Source organism: Chroicocephalus ridibundus, chromosome 6, assembly GCF_963924245.1.
Source record: "Chroicocephalus ridibundus chromosome 6, bChrRid1.1, whole genome shotgun sequence".
In the NCBI taxonomy this organism is placed as follows: Eukaryota; Metazoa; Chordata; class Aves; order Charadriiformes; family Laridae; genus Chroicocephalus; species Chroicocephalus ridibundus.
Genome location: NC_086289.1, coordinates 3397739 through 3417949, shown reverse-complemented (window position 1 = coordinate 3417949; position 20211 = coordinate 3397739). Strand labels below are relative to the sequence as shown.

At 43.2% G+C, this 20211-nt stretch overlaps 1 protein-coding gene across 3 annotated transcripts in view; it reads right to left on the bottom strand.

Moving 5' to 3' along the window:
- Positions 1-20211, bottom strand: part of C6H10orf90 (chromosome 6 C10orf90 homolog) — a 108253-nt gene that overhangs the window by 4971 nt on the left and 83071 nt on the right. For all 3 annotated transcript variants that reach the window (XM_063339608.1, XM_063339606.1, XM_063339607.1), the window contains 3 exons: positions 12978-13268; positions 10744-10937; positions 9556-9754 (listed from right to left, as the gene is read on the bottom strand). In XM_063339608.1, the coding sequence (XP_063195678.1) occupies positions 9556-9754; positions 10744-10937; positions 12978-13268 (684 nt within the window). The remainder of the gene's footprint in view (positions 1-9555; positions 9755-10743; positions 10938-12977; positions 13269-20211) is intronic.

Genomic DNA, 20211 nt, shown 5'->3' with positions numbered 1-20211 from the left:
CTATAGGTTCTCTGCAGTGCTAAAACAAAACCAGAGGTGCTTCACGCTGCACAGCAAATTCAGGCGCTTTTCTAGTCTGTGTCACAATACGGTCCTCAGTACGTGATCCCTGGCGTGACAACCAGTTCCTTGTGTGTACCCACGTCCTTGGGCACAGAAAAGCAGCTGAGAGCACTGGAAATAACCCCCCAGAAGAAACCTGGACTACCCGCACCAAAACCTCCAGCAGCCGGCCATGGCGGACCTCTCCCAAGATGCGAGACAATCAGACAGCACGGAGCCCGCGTTCTATACGATTTCCTACACACCGCGAGAGACATCTGCTCAAATGCATGAATTTTTACTCCAGGAATTCTCAGATGTAGGATTTCTGGAATAAAACTAATTGGTTTAGGGATCCCCCCTCCCCTCCTTTTCCCTAAATAAAAGCTGTTAATGGGACATTAACATTCCCAGACCTCTGTGAGTAGCCACCAGGACATGCCGGGTCCCAGCCGGGGATCTGCAGGCCTGCGACCTGTCTTGTAAACAGTGTGACAAGCTAATCTGTATTTTTTCTACGAGTCGCTAAGACAGGCTGGCCTCTGTGTTCGAGTGCTGGGAAGTACCGCAGAGGCCGAGAGCTGTGCGAGTGCCGGAGCGTACGGCTGCTCCTCCGGAATAATCCTCTCCTGATGGTCTTGAAGGGCATCAGACCCATCACTGCCCGTGAGTCTGCCTGAAACTATGTATGTGGCTGTGCCGGTGGCTTTGAAAGGGAAGGCTCTGGGGAAAATCCTCCAAGAGAAAATAAATCTCCCTTGGTTATAAAAATGTCCTTTGTGAAGCAGCTCGGAGTCAAAAGGTTAACACTTAGGGGTAAAGATTCATGTAGTATCTCTCGGCTTACTCTCAGGTCACTATGTATAAGAAAAAAAAAATCCTATGCAAGCATCAAGCAGAAATAAGGCTAATCCTTGATGGATTTTAGGATTAGAATTCAATAATTATCTGAAAAATAAGTATAAATTGGTGTAAATGAAAAAATATAAATCATATGTGCATTTAAACACTTGCTCATGTTCAATACCAAGAGGAAAGCATATTTCAAAGTGGAAGAGCAGCACACGTTCAGAGCTATAACAACCTGCCAAACACATCATGAGGACCTGAATTAACATCCTTTCCTACCAAGCGAAGATCAAAGTGGAGCAGAAGGTGGACAATTCCCCAGGCTGATAGTCTTCTAAATTGCATTTTATCAAAGTTCCTTATCAAATTTCATAGCCCTGTATTACTTTTGCAGAAAACTATTGTGAAGGCTAGAAAAGAAGAGATTTCAAAGCAGACATTCAGCATTTCCCGTGATGCATGGCAGCTAAAAAAAGTATAGACAGATAGGCGTGAAACACTTCATTGGTGTTTTATTCAAACCTTGTGAAACTACCGAGCTTCTGGTATTTACACCGACACAGTGTGCAACCATGGTCTGACATCTCCACAGTGGGGGAAAGAAGCCACTTCAGCAGGTTGTAAACGAAAGTAAATGGGTCATCACTGTGATATATTTTAACTAAAGCTAAACTCCACCTCAGACAGGATGAGTAACTTTCCTGCTCGAGAAATTAGTAAATGTTTAGACAGAGGACAGAGAACAGATAAAATGGTTGTGTTGGAACCGTCCCCCGACTTCCTATTCACCACTAAATCACTGAAACACTTAAAAAAGAAAAAAAACTGGCAAAATTTATCAAAGGCTAAACTCTGCCCATCAGAATATGCACACATTTTCTCCGAATGTGAATGCAAATTCTCCAGGTTTGTTAGGAGCTAAAACGTGCCTTTGAGGATGTGTTGCCAGCCCCTGAAAAGCACAGCACTGATAGTGGTGGTTTGCTAATTAAACTGCTTTTTTACTGAACTGGAAAAATAATTCACCAAAAGCCCCTTCACCCAGAGAAGTCCTAAGATATAAAAGACTTTTTGAAACACTGCTTTTTTTGAATCAACAGTCCCCTAAAAAATAAGTTAGCCTTGAATCCAAGATAAATGTCAAGGTGGCATTCGGGGTAACATGCCCATAGCACTTGACTGGGAATTCGTCCAGAGAATATAAACTAGTGCCTACACCCAAGGGTGCTGCCCGAAGTTTTGCACGTCGTATGGCAATGACTTCATGCAATGAATTACTTCAGCTGAAGTCAACAGATGAGGTTTTGGTATTATTTATAAAAACTGCAATAACCCACTAGTTAAAGGTCTGATGTTAAGACTGCCTGGACCTTCTGCTTATCTCAGAGACGGGCTGAAGCTCAAAGGTGGTCCTTCACCCAAGAGGATCCACAGGAAGGGGGTTCATGGTCTGTCCCACACTGTGGCTATTGAGACTTCTGGTCCTCCTTAATATTTCAGTCTTAACAACGGAAAACATGACTAATATCTCCAAAAAAAGCTGTAAAGTTTACAGGTTTATGAAAACATTTTCATACTAAATTAATTTTGGGCATGATGCAGGAGATTTGAGACCCTTCTGCCCAAATGATACTTGAACATTCGTGGATTTAATCCAGAAAAAAAATTTAATTAGCATCTCCCCTGGCCTTCCAAAATAATTCTTGTTTGATTACAGCACGTAGTCTTGAGAAGCATAAAATTTCTTTCAAAAAATAGCAATTAATGGAGAAGGTACGACAGATCTTGGTAAATTCATCAAATGATTAATTTAATCTTTGGTAAAATTTGTACCAGCTTCTTAGTCCTGGGTTCTTTAGTTGCAATTTCTAATCGTGGGTGAAATCAGACCTGTAACTCCTAGATTAAAAAGCTCGTTTTTCTATTAGGCTGCTTCAAGACCCCAATGAAATTATCCCCCAGCAAACTGACAGAACTTCATGAGTCATCCATTATAAAGCACGTTGTTTCAATGCTGTCGTCATCCACACAAAACTCTTCATATTTGAAGATTTTCCAATTTATTGCCACCTTCCCTGCACAGAGGCTGGCTATCTCCCCCCTTGGCAAGGATGATGGCACGGAGGGGACATGCCGGTCACCCCATCCACTGCATCACCTCCTCCCCTGTCGTCACAGTGAGTCCGAGCATCGGGCTCCCAAGGGACCCTGTCACCCACTGCCAGTGACCTGCAACGTGCTGCTGGGCTTAGCTGACTCATAGGCACCGCTCTACTCAATGTGATGAATAATAATACCATAAAAATAGGTCATTCCTCTTCCTAATTCAATTACCCGACTGCAGCTTGGGCTTTATTCAGCGCCGTCAGCCTTAAGCAAGAGGCCAGGTGCCAACAGGACCAGTGGCACTACTGCTCACTATGAGTTTTGATGGGGAAAAGGAACGGGAGAAACGGCACAACCGAAGCCATACATGAACAGAGATGGGCTGGTGGCTGCAAACATCTCATCAACCACCAATGGCATCCGAAGACCACGAGGATGCATGTTAGCGGCTGCAGGATTTGCCAGCTGCCCATTTATTGCAAATTCCCAGGTTGCTGTCTTCTCCTCTCCCTACAGTCCAAATAAAAACCTCCCTGGCGTAGAGCTTCTCCAGAAACCAACCCCTTGAAAACACAAACAAGCAAACAGCCATCCGCGCCCTCCAGGCTTTTGCAGTTACAATAAAGCATGTTGGAAAGGTTTAGAAGCACGGCTGAAGAGGTATAAACTTGTTTCCAAAATATTAGTAAAGATACAGGATTTGGATGCAAATCCAGCGAAACACAGCAGGCACCGCGGTGGGGGTTGAATGCTAACGTTCAACTTATATTGCCCTTTCCAATGAACCACCGCCCTCTCAAAGGAAAGGAAAATGGAAGGTATGAAAAAAACATATGTGCCTGAGAAAATTTTTTTAAACCTCTAAGAGTGCTTGTGTACACTAAGATCACAAGGCTGTTCATTATGCAGATTTAAAGGCCTATAAACAGCTGGTAGTCCTGTCACTGAAGTAATTACATTACGGTTTTCGAGATTTAAATCCAGTTATTTGAACATTGTTTCTATTCAGTTCGTCACAGTGGGATCTCTAATTTGTTCGACATAGTCAACAGCCGAGTAGTCTATCTTGGACTAATTAGCACTCTTGAAATTTCGCAGTACGCATTACACAGCACAAAGGCTAGCGTGAGAGTTGCAGGTTCTCTGCCTTCAAAGTGCTCTTGTGACGATAAAATCTTCTGCAGGATAAACATTTTCATTTTTCCAAGATTACTTTTAGCATTTCGTAAAATCCTGCTCGTGAATTACAATTAAAAATGGTAAACAACTTGGGGTTTTTGAGGCTGAGAAGGTAAACGGAAACCACACAGATGTTGGTATTTATATGGAAATGATGTGAAATGCCAGTTATTTCTTTCTCCTACAAGAAACTAAAGTTGTAACAACACTGTCAAAACATTGGAAAACCGTGCGAGCTAATAATTTCGTGTTATCAAGAAAGATGCTTTAGTCTGAGGGAATAATCTCAGGTGGAGAAAACCCTCTGAAGGTCACCGCTCTTTTTTCTGGGTGAGAATTATTTTACTGAAATTAAAGCTGCAAGTCCCGAGCGAAGCGCGTGTAACGAGCTTGTTGCAGAGAGGTATCATTGCAAGTGCAGAGGGCAACACCTCCAGCTGCAGTTTAACCCCCATTTACACCCGCATAAAAGCAGGCTGGCACCCACAGGGACAGTCCCGGCTCTCCCCTCCTGTGCCACCTGCCCTTGCACATGGGAAACTGAGCCGGGAATGTCCTCCGGCGGCGGAAAACTAATCAGATAACTAATTTTATCGTCAGCGCTTGTGGCAAGTGTGCTGCAGCGACCCGCTCTGCGAGCACCTTGGGGTTGCGCGGAGACGATCTGCTCTTGCCCAGCCACAAATGTGCTCATAATCCATCCTTGGGGTCACTGTGTCGGGGTCAGTGGAAATTAAACTTCATCAGCCAACCTGCTCTTACAAAAAAGACCACTGGAAAATGTCTGAGGGTGTGCTGGCAATGAGCCCTATGAACCTCAGAGCCATAAAGACCTCTACCTCCTCAAATCCCAAAGACATCAGGGAAGAGCAAAAAAAAAGAGAAAGGAGGAAACTATCAGACTGAAAAAAGCAACCACAAGATCACACCCTGAAGCCTAGAGGTGCCGTCAATACGATGCTGTATACTTAAGCAAGTTTCCAGGTCATCATTTTACTCTCCTGGGTCCTTAATTGCAAATGTTGTTTCAATGTGTGTTGCTGTGAAAGAGCAGCCGGCTTCCCGAGAACAAGAAACCTGCAGGCGGGCTGCGTCTGGCTGAGATTTCTTAAAACTAGCAGGGAGAAGAGAAGAACCATTAGTTCTAGTACCAAATAAAATACCCGTGGCTATGGGGACGTGGCAGAGCTACTGTCCGGCATGCACAGAAATGTTTGGTGCCCAGTTCCCTTGACTTCTAATGGTGGCTGAGTCTAACACGTTTTGGCCTTTGGAAGTCACTGTGACAGACGCTTGTGGAGAAGACCTTGGGTATCTTAATTGGTTCCACAGAGTCAGTCTGTAATCTGCACTATGTGTCCAAGAAACTAAAAGACAAATATGATTTTAAATGGTGTTTTAAAATTCAGATGTGATTTTAAAATTCAAGGTATTTTAGGGACATACAGGTACATCCACAGCTCATCTTGATTATTGCTTCCGGTCATCCACGTTCAAGAAGCCAAACTAAAAGAAGAGCAGAGAGAACAGATGCAGCGTGGAACGGAGACTGTTATGAGGGATGAGAGGAGCGTTGGTCCTTCAGTCTAGCAAAACAAATATGAAAGGACTTATAACTGCTGTCTCTAGAGGATAGGCATTTTGCAATTTGAGAAGGCAAAAAGCTTTGTAAGATGGGGAACTACGCTGGCACTGTAACAAATGGGTATACACTGAGCATTAGCGTCTTGAAATGAAGAAGTTACTGCCACCAGAAGATGGTGATGCAGGGCTGATGCAGTGCACCCTGGGCTGTGGGACTGCCCTCTCCACAGCTTTGGTGTCACAGTCAGATGCTCCTGGACCACGACGGACTCACAATATAGCCAGTATATAGTATAGCCAGAGATGGAGGTGGCATCCAGGACTTTCTGTGGTTGGACGTACAGACACACCTGTGGGTATTTTTCCTTTTCTGGGTACAGAATCACAGACTGGCAGGGGTTGGAAGGGACCTCTGGAGATCATCTAGTCCAGCCCCCTGCCAGAGCAGGGTCACCCAGAGCAGGTGGCACAGGAACGCGTCCAGGCGGGTTTGGAATGTCTCCAGAGACGGAGACTCCACCACTGTGCCCTGCATAAATCCCAGGCTCTCTACCACTTGAAAAGCTGGCTTTGAAATACGTAGTCAGGGATGAACCCTGCCATGTCTCCTTTGCTCAGCCTGTTTTGGCTGGCAGGCACCTTTGGTGACCTCTGTGCATGGGTGCGGTACCAGAGCAGCCTGGGAGCTCTCGTTGGGAAGGGTACGGTCTCATTACACCCATAAAAATGAGAGGCTGGTGCCAAGGGAGGAGACGCTGTTCTCCTCCCTGTCTCCCACCCTCCCTCTCGCCTCCCCCGCATCAGCTCATCCCACCCCATCCCAACACTGTTTGACGAGCTGGGTCAGTCATTGGGTCTGACAAAAACTCAAAGAGGGAATCCTAGTCTAAAAAAAAATAATAAATAATTAAAAAGCAGCTCCTGATAGACCCAACTGAAATATGGGGGCACAGACGGGCCACGCACAGCGACAGAGCAGGCGGTGAAACTGCTGCTTGTGCCCACAGCATCCCTTACCCCAGGTTACAATGTGAAACGTCATCCTCGGGTCACTGCGATTTTGATGTCCACTTCCCATCTCAGAAAATGGAACTGTGCTTGCATCCCCTACCTGGACTACAGCGGCACTTTCATTTCGTTTTACTTTTGTTTTCTAAAACATGAGGCAAAGTCCTTCCTGGCTTTAAAAGCCCACATTAAATGCTAAAATGTTTTTTCCAGGGAATACAGAATAATGATGACAACAAATGATAACTTCTCTTCCTTCCAGCTTTGGGGGCAGGCAGAAGGGAAGGAGAAGGCTGCAACCCCGGTGACATCAGCGGGGACACCAGAAGGACACGGGCAGCCAGTGCCCTTGGCGAGCACGAGGGGGACGCCCTTGTCTCTTCTGCCAGAGGGGTTGCAACTGGAAAAGTTTGGGAGCACCTGTAGGAAACAAAGATCCCCCACTCTGGGGCTTATTAATGGTACTAATCCTTCAGCACAACAGCGTCAACCAGCAGAAGTCCTAAAATACCAATTGTCAGGACTCGGAGCAAATTAAATATGCTCAGTCCGCTCCTACGCAGCCCTCTGAACTGCCGCCTACGCAGTTGTGTTTTATGGGGGACCTAGGATTTCCAAAATTAATTACAATTATGCTTAAATAACAGACATGTGACACTTCTGTCATTATAAAAATATTAAGATCTTACAAACAGAAAATTATACATGGCTGCAGGAAGCCAGAGGAGTTACGGAAACTAAAGATTCTCTTTAGACAAATTTATCTTTAATGACCAACCACTAAAAGAGGGAAATAGTAATTTACTTGAATAATTAATGAATATATTTTAATATTATGCTTTTATTACTCATTAAACAAGAATAAAGATTACTCTTTAATTATAATTTAAGGAGAAAGAGGTTTAACCTTTCAATGTTTTGTTTCGTAAAGTATTTAGAGAGTGGTTTGGGGAACTCCCAAAGGCGAGCAAAGAAAGGGGGAGATGTTTGCCACTTCTTCTGTGATACATGACAAACTCCTGGCCTGGGCCACTGCCTGCTGGGAGGGCTTGCTGGTGCTGGCACAGAGCCACCACCACCGCGGGGCAGCGCCGCCCTGAGGGATCGGAACCCAAGAAAATTAACCGGGATAATTGAAACGGTGAATGAATTTTATCCACTCTTTAAAATATAATTCATGTTTTATGCTTTGTTTACTTACGCTTATTTAGCTCTTACTATAAAAACCCATTATGTATCTGATGTAAGGCAGACTCCATCATACCGTAACAGATGGCACAGATGTACCAACAGAAATTGGTACTCTCCAAAGCAAAGCATGGCAAAAGCCCCGAGATGGGGACTGCGCCCGGCCTTCCTGCACCCAGTCTCATTCCCCAGGGAGCAAAAAACACATACGCGTCTCCCAGCGCTGAGGGCATCAAAGATTTTATCTCCTGCTTCCCCCAGGCGACCCATCTAGTTGTTTAATGTTTTCCATTGATTAACTTTTCAGTAGAATAACGTGGCTTCAAACAGCCACAGATTTAAAACCAAAAATGTAAAGAGAATGTCATTCAATCAAGTGAATCTTTCTCTTTAGTCAACTGAATTAAGTAACAGCCAGATGGCAATCAAAAAACAAAACAAAACAGATAAAAGAAAAACAAAAGTAATTTGTTTAACATCTTGCGCCTAGGTAATATTTACAGAGGTGCTATTGGGAGGGAGCTGCGAGGGAGCTTCTCAGAGAGAAGCATTTTACTTGCCGGATATCGAGACTGTTTACCACTAGGGTAATAAACCAACCTAATCAACTTGAATTAGGAAATCACAGAGTTCAGATGCATTGATTTAGCAGCCTTGCATACAGCTGCTGGGCAGACGAGCGTACTTTCCCAGCTAGCTCACTGCTGAGGGCTTCATCAGTCAAGTGGCAAGTCCACACCTGAAGCTGCTGAGAAGCTGCTGAGAAGAATCATAGAATCTTCATGGTTGGAAAAGGACCTTTGAGATCATCGAGTCCAACCATATGCACACACAGAAAAAACCCAAAAAAAACCCCAAAAAACCCAAAACCAAACCAAAACAAAACCCCCAAAAAACCGCCAACAACCTACAGTCTCTGCCCTTCAGAGCATGCCCTGAAGTGCCACTTCTAGACGTTTCTTAAATACCTCTAGGGCTGGTGACTCAACCACCTCCCTGGGCAGGCTGTTCCAGTGCCTGACCACTCTTTCAGTAAAGTCATTCTTCCTAATATCTAATCTAAACCTCCCCTGCCGCAACTTCAGACCATTTCCTCTGGTCCTGTCATTATTCACCTGGGAGAAGAGGCCAACCCCCACCTCTCTACACCCTCCTTTCAGGGAGTTGTAGAGGGCTACAAGAAGACCAGATGGGGACTCCTACTCCCCAGTCCCACCTGTCCCCCCCACCTGTCACTTCTCTCCCCTAACTGCTCTTTCTGTGAGAGGTATGAAATGCCATTTCTTGCTATCACCTCTACAACTAGCAACAACTCGCATCACGCTGAAGAACACAACTGCACGTGACAATGATGAAAAGTCCCCAAGGAAGTCTCCTTCCGCTGCCACAGAGCACGGAAAACACCTCATCCCCACTAACCCATCTCTGTGCTCCAGAGACTTTCTGTTTTGAGCAGCAGGGCAGACGCTGGAGCGCTGGCGGGGCGAAGCTGGAGCAGCGGGTCTCACGTTTTTTCACAAAGTCAATATGGAAATCCTATACACGTGGCAAGATCTCAAAGACAGCTACAGACCTGTGGCGGGTCACAATTCAACTTACCACTGAGAGGGTGAGGAATGGTGTATTGCTTTTTTTTGCTTGAAGTGGATGTTGAGGAAAGCTTGCGAACGAGGGCTCCTTGGTTGCCTGCAGGAGCATCGCTCTGCTGGGCTTTCCTCAGCTGGACCATGTGCTCAAGCCTCTTCAGCCTTTCTTGGGAACGAGAGATGAACTGAGGCTTATGGATTTCTAGTGCTTCCTAAATGAAACAGAAAAACCGCTTGGTTTTAAAAAAAAAAATTAAAAGGAAGAAAAAAATGCGATATGCATCTAAGTGGGTTCAGTAAGAGATGCTCAATGAAAATGATTGCTTGTCTTTACGGAACGTAGCAAACTGCCCTCCTGTCTGTCTTCACTTCCTTATACTTTTAGAAAGCTGCTTTGGTGTGACATTTCCAGATCAGACAAAATAAGAATTTCTGGAAAAAAAAAACAACCCTCAACTTTCAGAAAACAGATTCAAAAGGTTTTGAATTACATATTTTTATAAGTTATCCAAATCCACGTTCTTGATGTTTTGCCTGTTTCCTTGTCTCACCCCATCGCCGAAACAGCTTGTCACCCGCAGGTCACAAACTTTCCTGTTTATTTAGGTTGTCAGGCAGATCTATTCATGGATGATCCAGAAAGAAAATGCTTTCCAGTCAAAGGCTGCTTCAGCATCTAGGAATGTCTCGGGGCAGGAGGCAGAAGTGGAGATTGATCTGCAACACGCTCCAGAGGAGACGGCAGGGAAGCACGTCTGCTGCTGGGGCTTGGTATCAACCTGGGGTCCTCTCCGTACCTACAGCTGCCGCTCGTGGTACTGGATGTCATGCACATTTTGGAAATTGTCAGTTCCAAGGTACAATATCAAAAATGTCTTTGGGAAATTTGTAAATCCCCAGACTTCTACCATGTTCCTCTACAGGAATGGCCGGTGGAGCCTAGAATGGGGAGCTTTTATAACCAGACAAGCCAAGCAAGTCTCGGCAGCTTATGCAAGCCACCAAAACTTCACTGGAAAGGAGAAAAATCAAGGAAACATGAACTTCTGCCCTCTGCTACTTCCCAGGAAGTGAAGACCATCCATGAAACAAAAAAGAAACAAAAAAGAAAAAAAAGGAAAAAAAATAATAAAAAAAATAATTAAAAAAAATCAATCCCCATATTAACAGCAACAACAACAACAACAAATTGATATTTTACCCGCAGCGTCCATGGGGCTGGTGGCGTTTTCTCGGCCTGGGAGCCGGTTTCTGGCCGGGTGAGCGCGTCGTTTTTCTCACGAGCAACATCTGGCGAGCGAGCGGCGGATAGTGTTACCCTGCTGGCTCCCTCCCGCTCGCCCTCCTCCTTGCGCTCCTTTCTTTTGTCACTTGAACCACAGAATTCATAATCACCTTCGAGAGATTTAAAAGTTCATTAAGAGTGCACGGTTAATTTTTTATTGGGTTCTCCACCTCATTAGACATAGAGGGCAATTTCTGAAATAAGAATGCCAAGGTATTATTAATAGGCCTCATTAAGCAGAATAGATCAAATCTAATCATAGGTGCTACTCACTGCCCTGTGACACCCAGAGTATCTTTCACATTAAGCCAGACATCACATCGAAGCGTAATTAAACCGCTCGGATGCTTAGCTCCATTTGCTGGTATTCGCTTCCCAAAAGCAAGACGCATCTGTAACACGGTGGCATCATGGAAAGGAAAGGATATCCCACTGCCGCTTGCAGCTTGAGTTCATTTCAATTTGTCGCACGTATTGTCGGGAATAACATGTTGTTATGGACCTTAATCACATATCATTTCTCTTTGACCATACCAAGACTTTCATAAACACTAGTCGTCTTTTTTTTTTTCTTTGCTGATAGTATGATTTTTCTTTCTATCATTTCTATATATTCATTAGCCAGTGGAAAGACTCCATGAAAAAAAATAAACAAAAAATGTGCATTATAGCATATTATTATGAAAGCTGTCGATTCACATTGAGAAAAAAAAGATTATTTTCTACACTTATAATTATTCTTTAACGCTCTATCACTCATACTCCCTGCACAAATTAGGACCAAAAGAGGCTATATGCTCAGAAATCAGAGTTGACAAGATTCTCATTTAGAGGACAGAATTAATCCAAAATAACAAAGGAACTTCAGAAGAGCTCCATATGAGCTATTTTGAAAAGTCACACTGGAGTACTTCTTCCTTGCCAAATAATTTGATTTCTAGAACTAAATATCTGGGAATAAAGCCCATTACTGTTTTATTTCAATTTTTGGTTACAATAAACTTAAAATATTTTCCTCTTTATGACATATTGTACATATTATATTGTACTTAAAAAAATATTAAAATGATCTGTGTTGGGTACATGTGCCTTATAAAAGCCTGAACTGTGTTTCCTCCCTAAGACTGTTCTTGTTAACATTTTGGGGAAAAAAAACCTTGAAACCTGTGAACATGAAATTAAACTCCTCGATAAGCCAGGTTTACAGAGGTGTCGATTAACTTTATCTTTGATAGATCTCAGCGGATGCTTCGCTTTTGTAAAACTAAGTCACTTCCAGTTAGTGACATGGCGTGATTTACCTTCAGGCACTGAAAGCAGAATGTAGCCTTTTCTCATCTAAATGGGTGTTCTATTCAGTAGCTTTACAGTCAGAAAGGAAAAAGTTTTGCCTACCCGCCTGCAAAAAATCGGTAAAAAACGCTGTAAGAAAAAAGGCCATATGATCATTATAGCATTTTTAAGGTGTTCTTGGAGTAAATTTCTCACGAAACTATTGATACGAAAGCCAAATTAATCTATAGGATATCCCAGTTGTCTTCTGCGAAAACACCTTATGCATGAGTACAGCTGCTTGTGTCATCTCTGTTTTAGCGATGTCAATAAACGCTGGAAGTAAGACATCCCAACGGGTGACAGCTAGAAGAAATTATGTTTTACATGCTGAAACCTTGTTGATAATCAGTTGTTAAACCTTTTCTTTTCTTTTCTTCGTGATCATGTCTCCAAACGAGGTTATTTCATGCTATGCCTGTGCACCACATAGTTCAGGCTGTTGGGTCGAAAAGAAAAGATTACAGAAGCGAAAGAAAGGTATGAGAACAAGGTTGTAAGACTAACCTCACTTCTGGTGTTTCTTGGTTGGCCTGGGAATGCTTGACTCTGCAATTTTAATGTATTTTTTCAGTATTTTTTTGAATCTACTTACAGAGTAAGCCTATCTTTCTCATTTTAATCTTGTTTTCTATTAACCATAGCAGTGTATAGAGTCAGATGAGTTGATTGATCTCTCACCAGATGACTCATACTCAGCACTTAAAGCTGGACAAAAATGGACTGACTTTCCATTATTTCACTTTTTTCTTTGAGACTGATCTCATCTTATTATTGAAACCATATTCCTAACAACCACAGTAGGATTTGTACCTTACTTTTTAGGAGCTGGTTTTGCCTGTGAACGTTTTCTTCCCAGAGGATTCTTGACGAAGCTTTTATATTGCACATACTGCGGGAGACAGAGTTTTTTGGCTTCAGGACGCCCCGCGCTTGGATCTCTTTGGATTTGGAGGTGCCCTCGGAGGGGTCTCTCTTTTCCGATGGGCCGTCAGTAGCCGCAGCAATTGCCTTTCTGTGAGCTGTATCTGGAATGGAGCCAGACGCTGTCGCGCTGCTCCTGCCCGCGGTGCATTGCTGCTTCTTGCTTCCTGACAGCATTTGTGTTCCTGTGAAAAACAGGAAAAATAAAAAAAAATAAATAAAAAAAATCAACAACCCCAAATTCTATAACATGGGAACATTTCTCTTCTCAGTCCTCTGGTTCTAATCATTTTTATTTCCTGCGAAACTGCTTTCGGTCATATATTTTAAAAGTTGTAACTGATACAAATTTTATTGCGGCTGTGCTGCAACAAAATGTTACTGATAGAAATAATCACAGAAGATACTCTTCATAAAAATAAATTGCCATTCTAAATAATATAGAGACACTGTGATGGGCAGCATGGAAGGAGTCAAAATACCTCTATCAAAAAGGTACGCTATGTGTCTTTCTCTTGTCTCTTATTCACTTGAGAGGAATATTCTAGATTGGTTAAACCTGATGGAAATTATAATTGCAGATCCAATGGTGGCTGTGACGAGAACTGAGGTCAAAGCGGTTTGGGGATCAGGGTTTTAACCTCTCCGTAGTGGGGCGGCTGCCTCGGAAGCATCCCCCATCCCCAGCATTTCTAGTGCCCTGTTCTGCCACTGTGCAAAGCCCCAGCAGGAACCAGCAGCAAAAAAACCTCTGATTTCTACAAGACATGCTCTCCCCTGGAATTGTTTTGATGAGAAGGATGTAGCACAGCAGCTACAACAGCAGGACCCTGCCATGACCAAAGCGACAGAGCTAGTTGGGAAAGCGCTGTGTTATACAGGCCTTGAAAGAGGATTCCCGCTGCGCACCACGGCTGCCAGCAAAACCCTAAAGCACTGAGAGCGTGGGCACATCAGCGCACAGGAGTGGCCACTTCCCAAGGTGCATTTAAGGCAGAGTTTTGACGGGAGACAAGAGAACAGAAGAAAAAAATCAGGAAATGAAATCCAAAGAATTAGGGACCACACGAAAAGGGCATCAGGATCAGCAAGGGGGCCGAGAAAGAAGGAGCAGATGGGAACTCTTTTACGTCCCTATAAACCCCTCGGCAGTGGTCCCTGGTGTGCAGGACCCACACGGCCACGCACGCAGCATGACTCTGCTCTTTCTTTTGTAATCACGCGCACAAATTGTCTATTGGCAGTCCTAGTCACAGGCTGATTCAAGGCCTAAATGTAGATGGAAATGCCCAATTGCTATTCAAAAACTCTGAAAGAAGGCAAACAAGAGATTTGGGAGGCATAAGGGAAACAAACCCAACTGGTTTCAGACTAACCATAAGCCCAAACAAACCAGGCAGGGCTTGTCCTGTTCTATGTTGTGGACACATGATATCTAATAAACAACTGGTGTTTCAGTACAAGCACTTTTTAAAAAGCAGCCACATAATTCTTTTCTCTGCTGACTCATTCTCAGCACTCCAAACCCTCTCTAAACACTTGTTTCCAATGTCTTGGTTGAGGACCGAGGGGAAATTAGAAGTGATTTTCTCCTTTGACCCAATCCCCGAGGAAGAGTGACATGCCACATCATGTCAGACACTTCCCTATCTCACAGTCATTAAGTACAATTAGGTCCTGCAGTGTGGTGCAGGAAGTTTTCAGTTCATTTTCCCAATCCTTAATCCCCTCACAATAGATGAGAGAAATACTCGTTGCCACAAAATGGTGGTCTCCTTCACTTTGTGGTGTTCTGAATGGCTCATGTTTCTTTGTTGATCAACCTGTATTTCTGAGGAAATCAGAGGCATTAAGGTACAGCATCGGGTGCAGATGAGAAAGCTTTTAACGTCTTAAGTTCCTTTCTATAACTGCCCGTACAGGCAGAAGGACTCAGCTTCTCAGGAGATGCTCTCATGAGGAATCCCTGAAGATCAGCATAGACAGAAAAAATAACTTTTTTCTAATTAACTTCCCTGAGATAAACCCCTTCCTAAGCAATTTCACAGCCATACAGAAAATCTGGTCAAAGCAAGGAAGTGCACACAGAGCTCCCAAATTCTAGGCTGGCATCCAAGCTCTCCCTCTTCTCTCTGGTATAACTTATTTCTCTCCTTGCTTTTCACACATTGCAAATATTTGCCTTATCTTTTGTCAAAACTTAGCTCTCGTCTCAGAGGAAAATAGTTTGGATGCAAATGCTCTCAACAAACTGGATAGACTCAGTTCCATCCCAGTTGGAGCTCATGCGTACACAGCGATCCGTTCCTTCATTCCCCGACCGATCCCATACCTGCAGTTACACACTGTGTTTCTACAAATGTTTTATGACATATGAAGGGAAAAAAAAAACACTGGGACAGATTAATGGGGTCATGGGCATCAAAGAATGTTTGTGGGAGGAGGTAGAAATAGGCAGCACGGTAGGAGAAGATGAAGAAAGCAGCAGGTAGCATTAAGTAACTGCAGAGCGGCAGAGAAGGAAGTCTCTTCACAAAGGCAGCCAAGATACTAGAAGGATAGAGGGGGGAAAAAAAAAGAGGGCAGCTAAGCCACAGAAAGAACTTGAATGGAAAACAGATTATCTCTTTAAATCATCTTTTAAATTAAAATAGTTTACTGGCCCGCAGAAAGCAGAGAGGAGAAGAAAAGACAGTGGAAAGGAGAAAAGAGTTCCTGCTCATCCAAGGCAGCATCACAGTAGGAGATAATTTGCCTTCATATCAAGAAAAGGTCTGTGCAATAAATGTGCGTGTTGTGAAGCCAAACAGCTTCTTCACTGAGATCGCCAGGGCGCTTAAACCGCTGCCGTGTGCCCGGGAGAGGCGATTTGCTGCGGCTGGGCATTGGTACCCAAAACTACAGCACGGATCATCAGGGTGGTGAAAACGGGCTGTGCTAGGTAGCCGAATAAAACAGCGGAGACCAGAGTGAGGGAAGGAGTTGTCTGTAAGTCACATCTCTCCTCTCCAACATCTTAGAATATAGATCTGAAGAAAAGAAAGAAGAGCTGCCTGGAGTATTCACACTCCATTTACTCCTAACTACCAAACTGGCTATTCGTGGATATTGGCTTCCACGTGTAAGTACAGTAACCTTCAAGAACCGAGAATTAAGCCCCAGGAATTTTCTTACATATAGTGCAAACGGAGACAGCCTTCCCTTTCACACTGCAGCCCTTCGCTGCTCAGAGAAATGCCCCCAGCGGCATTCTGCCCATAACACAAAGGGGAATTCCCTACAAAGACGTGGCTTAGGAGAGAAAGAAAAGAAAGGTCTAAAATTAGAAAAAGGTGATGGCTCCTTCTTCGCATTTTATGACAATTAGAAAAGCACGATTCCTTATGAAATTCAGGTATAAAAACACTGCATCCTGTCTGCATGAAAAGTGCCTGCCTTAGGATCTTGAACTAATATTATAACTAAATCTTAATCCTTATTAGATTCACAGTATGGTGGGGATATTCTTTTTTGGTAGTTAATTAAGGCAATAAGAAAAGGTGGGCCTTGTTCTTGTCTAACATCGAAGGCAATCAGAATAATAACGTAACCGATTTGCTGAATTCTTTCCTCTAACTCCCTCTTGAATTAACCTTTCAATTCAAAAGGTACACCCAGGCGCAGTCAATTCCCAGGAAAACACAGCAAAGCAAACCAGACATGGGCTCCAAAGATCAACTCCCTCATCCTCAAAGCAGCTGTCAATTACCTTAACTAACGAACGCAGATGCAAATGAAATTTAGAGGGGGGAAAAAAAAAAAAAAAAGAAAGAGGCAAAGGTACTTAAAGGTAAGATCACAGAGTTTCACTCTGTACATTCTGGATCCATTTTTAATATACCGTGTGGGGAATTAGGACTGTTACTCTCATTAAGACTATCTGGAATTGTATATCTAAATCCCCACACAGCAAACTTGAAATATATATACCCTTCTGAGAATAGGTAGAATTGCAACTGGATGACTAGCAATATATGTTTTTTCTATTATCCCAGCTGAAGAAAGACTTTAAAACTAATGAACAAAGACATGCAAGTGTAATGCTTCGGGAGATACAGGAGAACAAAACTCGAAGAAACAGAAAGCAGAATGACTCCGCTAATAAAATTCAGTGAATATAGATTCTGGTTGTAAAAGTTCAGCCGCTTGTAGGAGAAAAAGTTAAGGAGCAAAATCATAATTACATTCGGAGAAAAGTCCTTTTCGCCCTATGCAAGTAAGAAAAAGACAGCAGTTCAATTTTTAAATAACGACTTAGTGAAAACCATATGATATTGTAGGAGTTAAAAATATTCCGTAAAACCAGGGGTAGGTTTTCAAAAGCTCTTTTTTTTGTTGTTTTTTTTTTTCAAGAATCCTTGATCTCCGAGTAAAATGAGTATATTGTTTTACTGTAAAGTATCTTTTTACATTTTCCTCCCTCTCCCTTCAGGGGGTTTTGCTAACAGGAAGTGACCCTGCATTACAGCAGGTTAAACTTGCCTTTCCTTCAAACGCGGACAATTCAGGCAAACATCCACTTTTCCATTGTTACTCCTTTTTTTTTTTTTTTTTTTTCCCCTTTTCACTTTACAACAGGATAATGCAGCTTTTCATACTTTCATGTGGCACTCTTCCTTGCTTTTCAGTGTGGGGTTTTTGACCGTTCATGACAAAGTGCTTCTTTGAAATTGGCCAAAGCTCCTTTTAACAGACGCAGCGCTACAAATCCTCCGCGACCACCAAGCAAGCCTGACAAGAGGCGCCCGGGGAAGGAGACACACAACGTTGATTCACTGCGTGTCATTAACGAGATCAGACATCGCCACTGTAGGTAGGCTTTACATTACAGACCACCTGCTGGGTTTTTTGTTGTTTTTTTTTTTTTTTTAATTTAATAAAAGTCCCGTGCCCTGGGCTGCTGAGCTCTCCCAGACCTCTTTGATGGGAGCTGACACTGCTGGTACCCCAAGCAGAGAGGAGCAGCAATTAACGTTCCTTAAATGTAAGAAACTTCTACCTTCTTCAAGATTTAGACCCAGGCACACGTAGGCGTAGGTTGTACAGAGCCCACACGTGCCTCAAGCAGACAAGCAACGATCCGTGATCCAAAGCAAGACTCCAGCATCCCATGATGACAAGGACTGATGACTCAATTCCTACCATGAATCAGGTATTGCCACAGCTAAGCCATACGATCTTAGATGTAAGTAAACAGATCGCATCGTCTCAACAGCCTGGTAACACAGAAAAATGGAAACATTGAGAGCAATGACAATATTATTAGTTATTCCAGTGTTCGTCAAGGGATGGGAGATAGGATGGATAATTTATTGTTCAGATCACTGCCGAGGAAAAGACATCACTCTTAGTCAGTCGGCAAGGAGCGCTACAAAATTCAAATGTTTTTAGTACAATTTCTGCTGGCCAGCAGTGAGAACCGTGTCCCTAACTGGCTCTTGATGTTTGTCAAATGACTCGTTTGCAAAAGGCCAAGTGTCAGTTGCTGTTCAGCATTAGCGTCCACGGAAACTATCTGAATTGCAAAAAAACCCGACAGCTACCTGACAGTAGCTCTGCCCACGCTCCCTAACCAAAATGTAATGCTTAACGAGGTCTTGGATTTACCTTTCAGTAAAAACCTGGGGCTGGATCCTGAGGAACAGGGCTGGGCCACATCCTCAGCTCCATTCCCACAATTGTCTAGACCCAAAGTCGAGGCAACTTTGTAAGCTGTAACCAAAAGAATCAGCCAGATTGTTACTCCCGATGAATATGTCATTGTACCAATACCAGTGCTTCCTCAAACAGCCCTGCCTGGTGAGGATAAGGCTTAATTATCTCTTCTATACCAATAACACCTCAAGCTAAAAGTCTAGATTACAAAATTATCTCTAACATAAAAAGGTTGGGGTTTTTTCTAGCTAGTTCTTTTGGGTTTCTTTGTTTTTTCTTTTTTTTTTTTTTTAAATGACGTTGGCAACGGCAGACACATTTCTCAGAAGGAAGATGCTTTCTTTTTGCAAAAGCTACTATTTGACTGTAGAAAGTCATAATCATTTAAAAGAGAAAGCTTATCAAGTGTACCTAAGAGCTATTAGGCTTCAAACCTATAATCAGTCCAAAGTAGGAAGAGCCTCTTGATGTCAAGAAACAGCTTGTTTACAGAGGCTTTTGGCAAAATTAGAGTGTAGTCCAACACTTGGCTTCAGAGCAAACAATCCCATAATGCAGCTAATCAACGGCACCTCACAATAAGTCTCTCTGTGGTGACTGCCAATTTATTTTCTCAAAACACTTTACAAATAACTAATCAATCTTCCCTCTTGGTGTTAAATAAGGGAACGCCACTTCTTTCAGGGAGCCAATGGGTAGCCACGTGCCACTCAGGACAGGATGTGACGCGCCGACTCTGACCGCACACGGAGGAGTTTGGTGGAACAAGAGTGTAATTTGCAATGACTGCACCCGCAAAAAAAGGAAACGTTCCTGCCTGGCACCTGCAGGAGATCATCTTACACTCTGATTCATGGGAGTGTATTATTGCTGCAGAATATTTTAGTGGTCAGGAAATAATCCACCCACGTGACTGGATTCGACTGCTTGCACCAGTGAGTTCCCAATACCCAGCTGGTCGACAATACCGTTTGTGTATTTTGCTAACATTTTTCCCCTTTGCTTCCTATGTGCTGGGACAGGATAAAAGGAAAAATATTCCCTTTTCATTAAACCTTTTGTAATTTGGAGGTTGGTCAAGCACCCGGTAATTATTTTCTCATTGAAGATAATCAGTCTTAGATTTTAGACTCATGCCTCGAATCATCATTGTTTTGCTTGTCCTGCCTTTTGGGCCATGCTATACCAAAGCTGTGTCTTTAACAAACCCAACATTCCCGGGCAACTGGTCCTGAGTCTGAGAGGGTCTCTCTTCATATTGTTAAGAACCATGGAAATGGTTATTGAAAATACTTTGAAATTTGCTACTGTACTTATGAGACTGTAACATCCACGTAACAAAAATCTCAGCATTAGATATCCATGTTTGCATTTCAAGGATGTCATGCTAGAACCTATCAGGCGCTATTGTAGTGACTGAGGGAGTAATCTGAT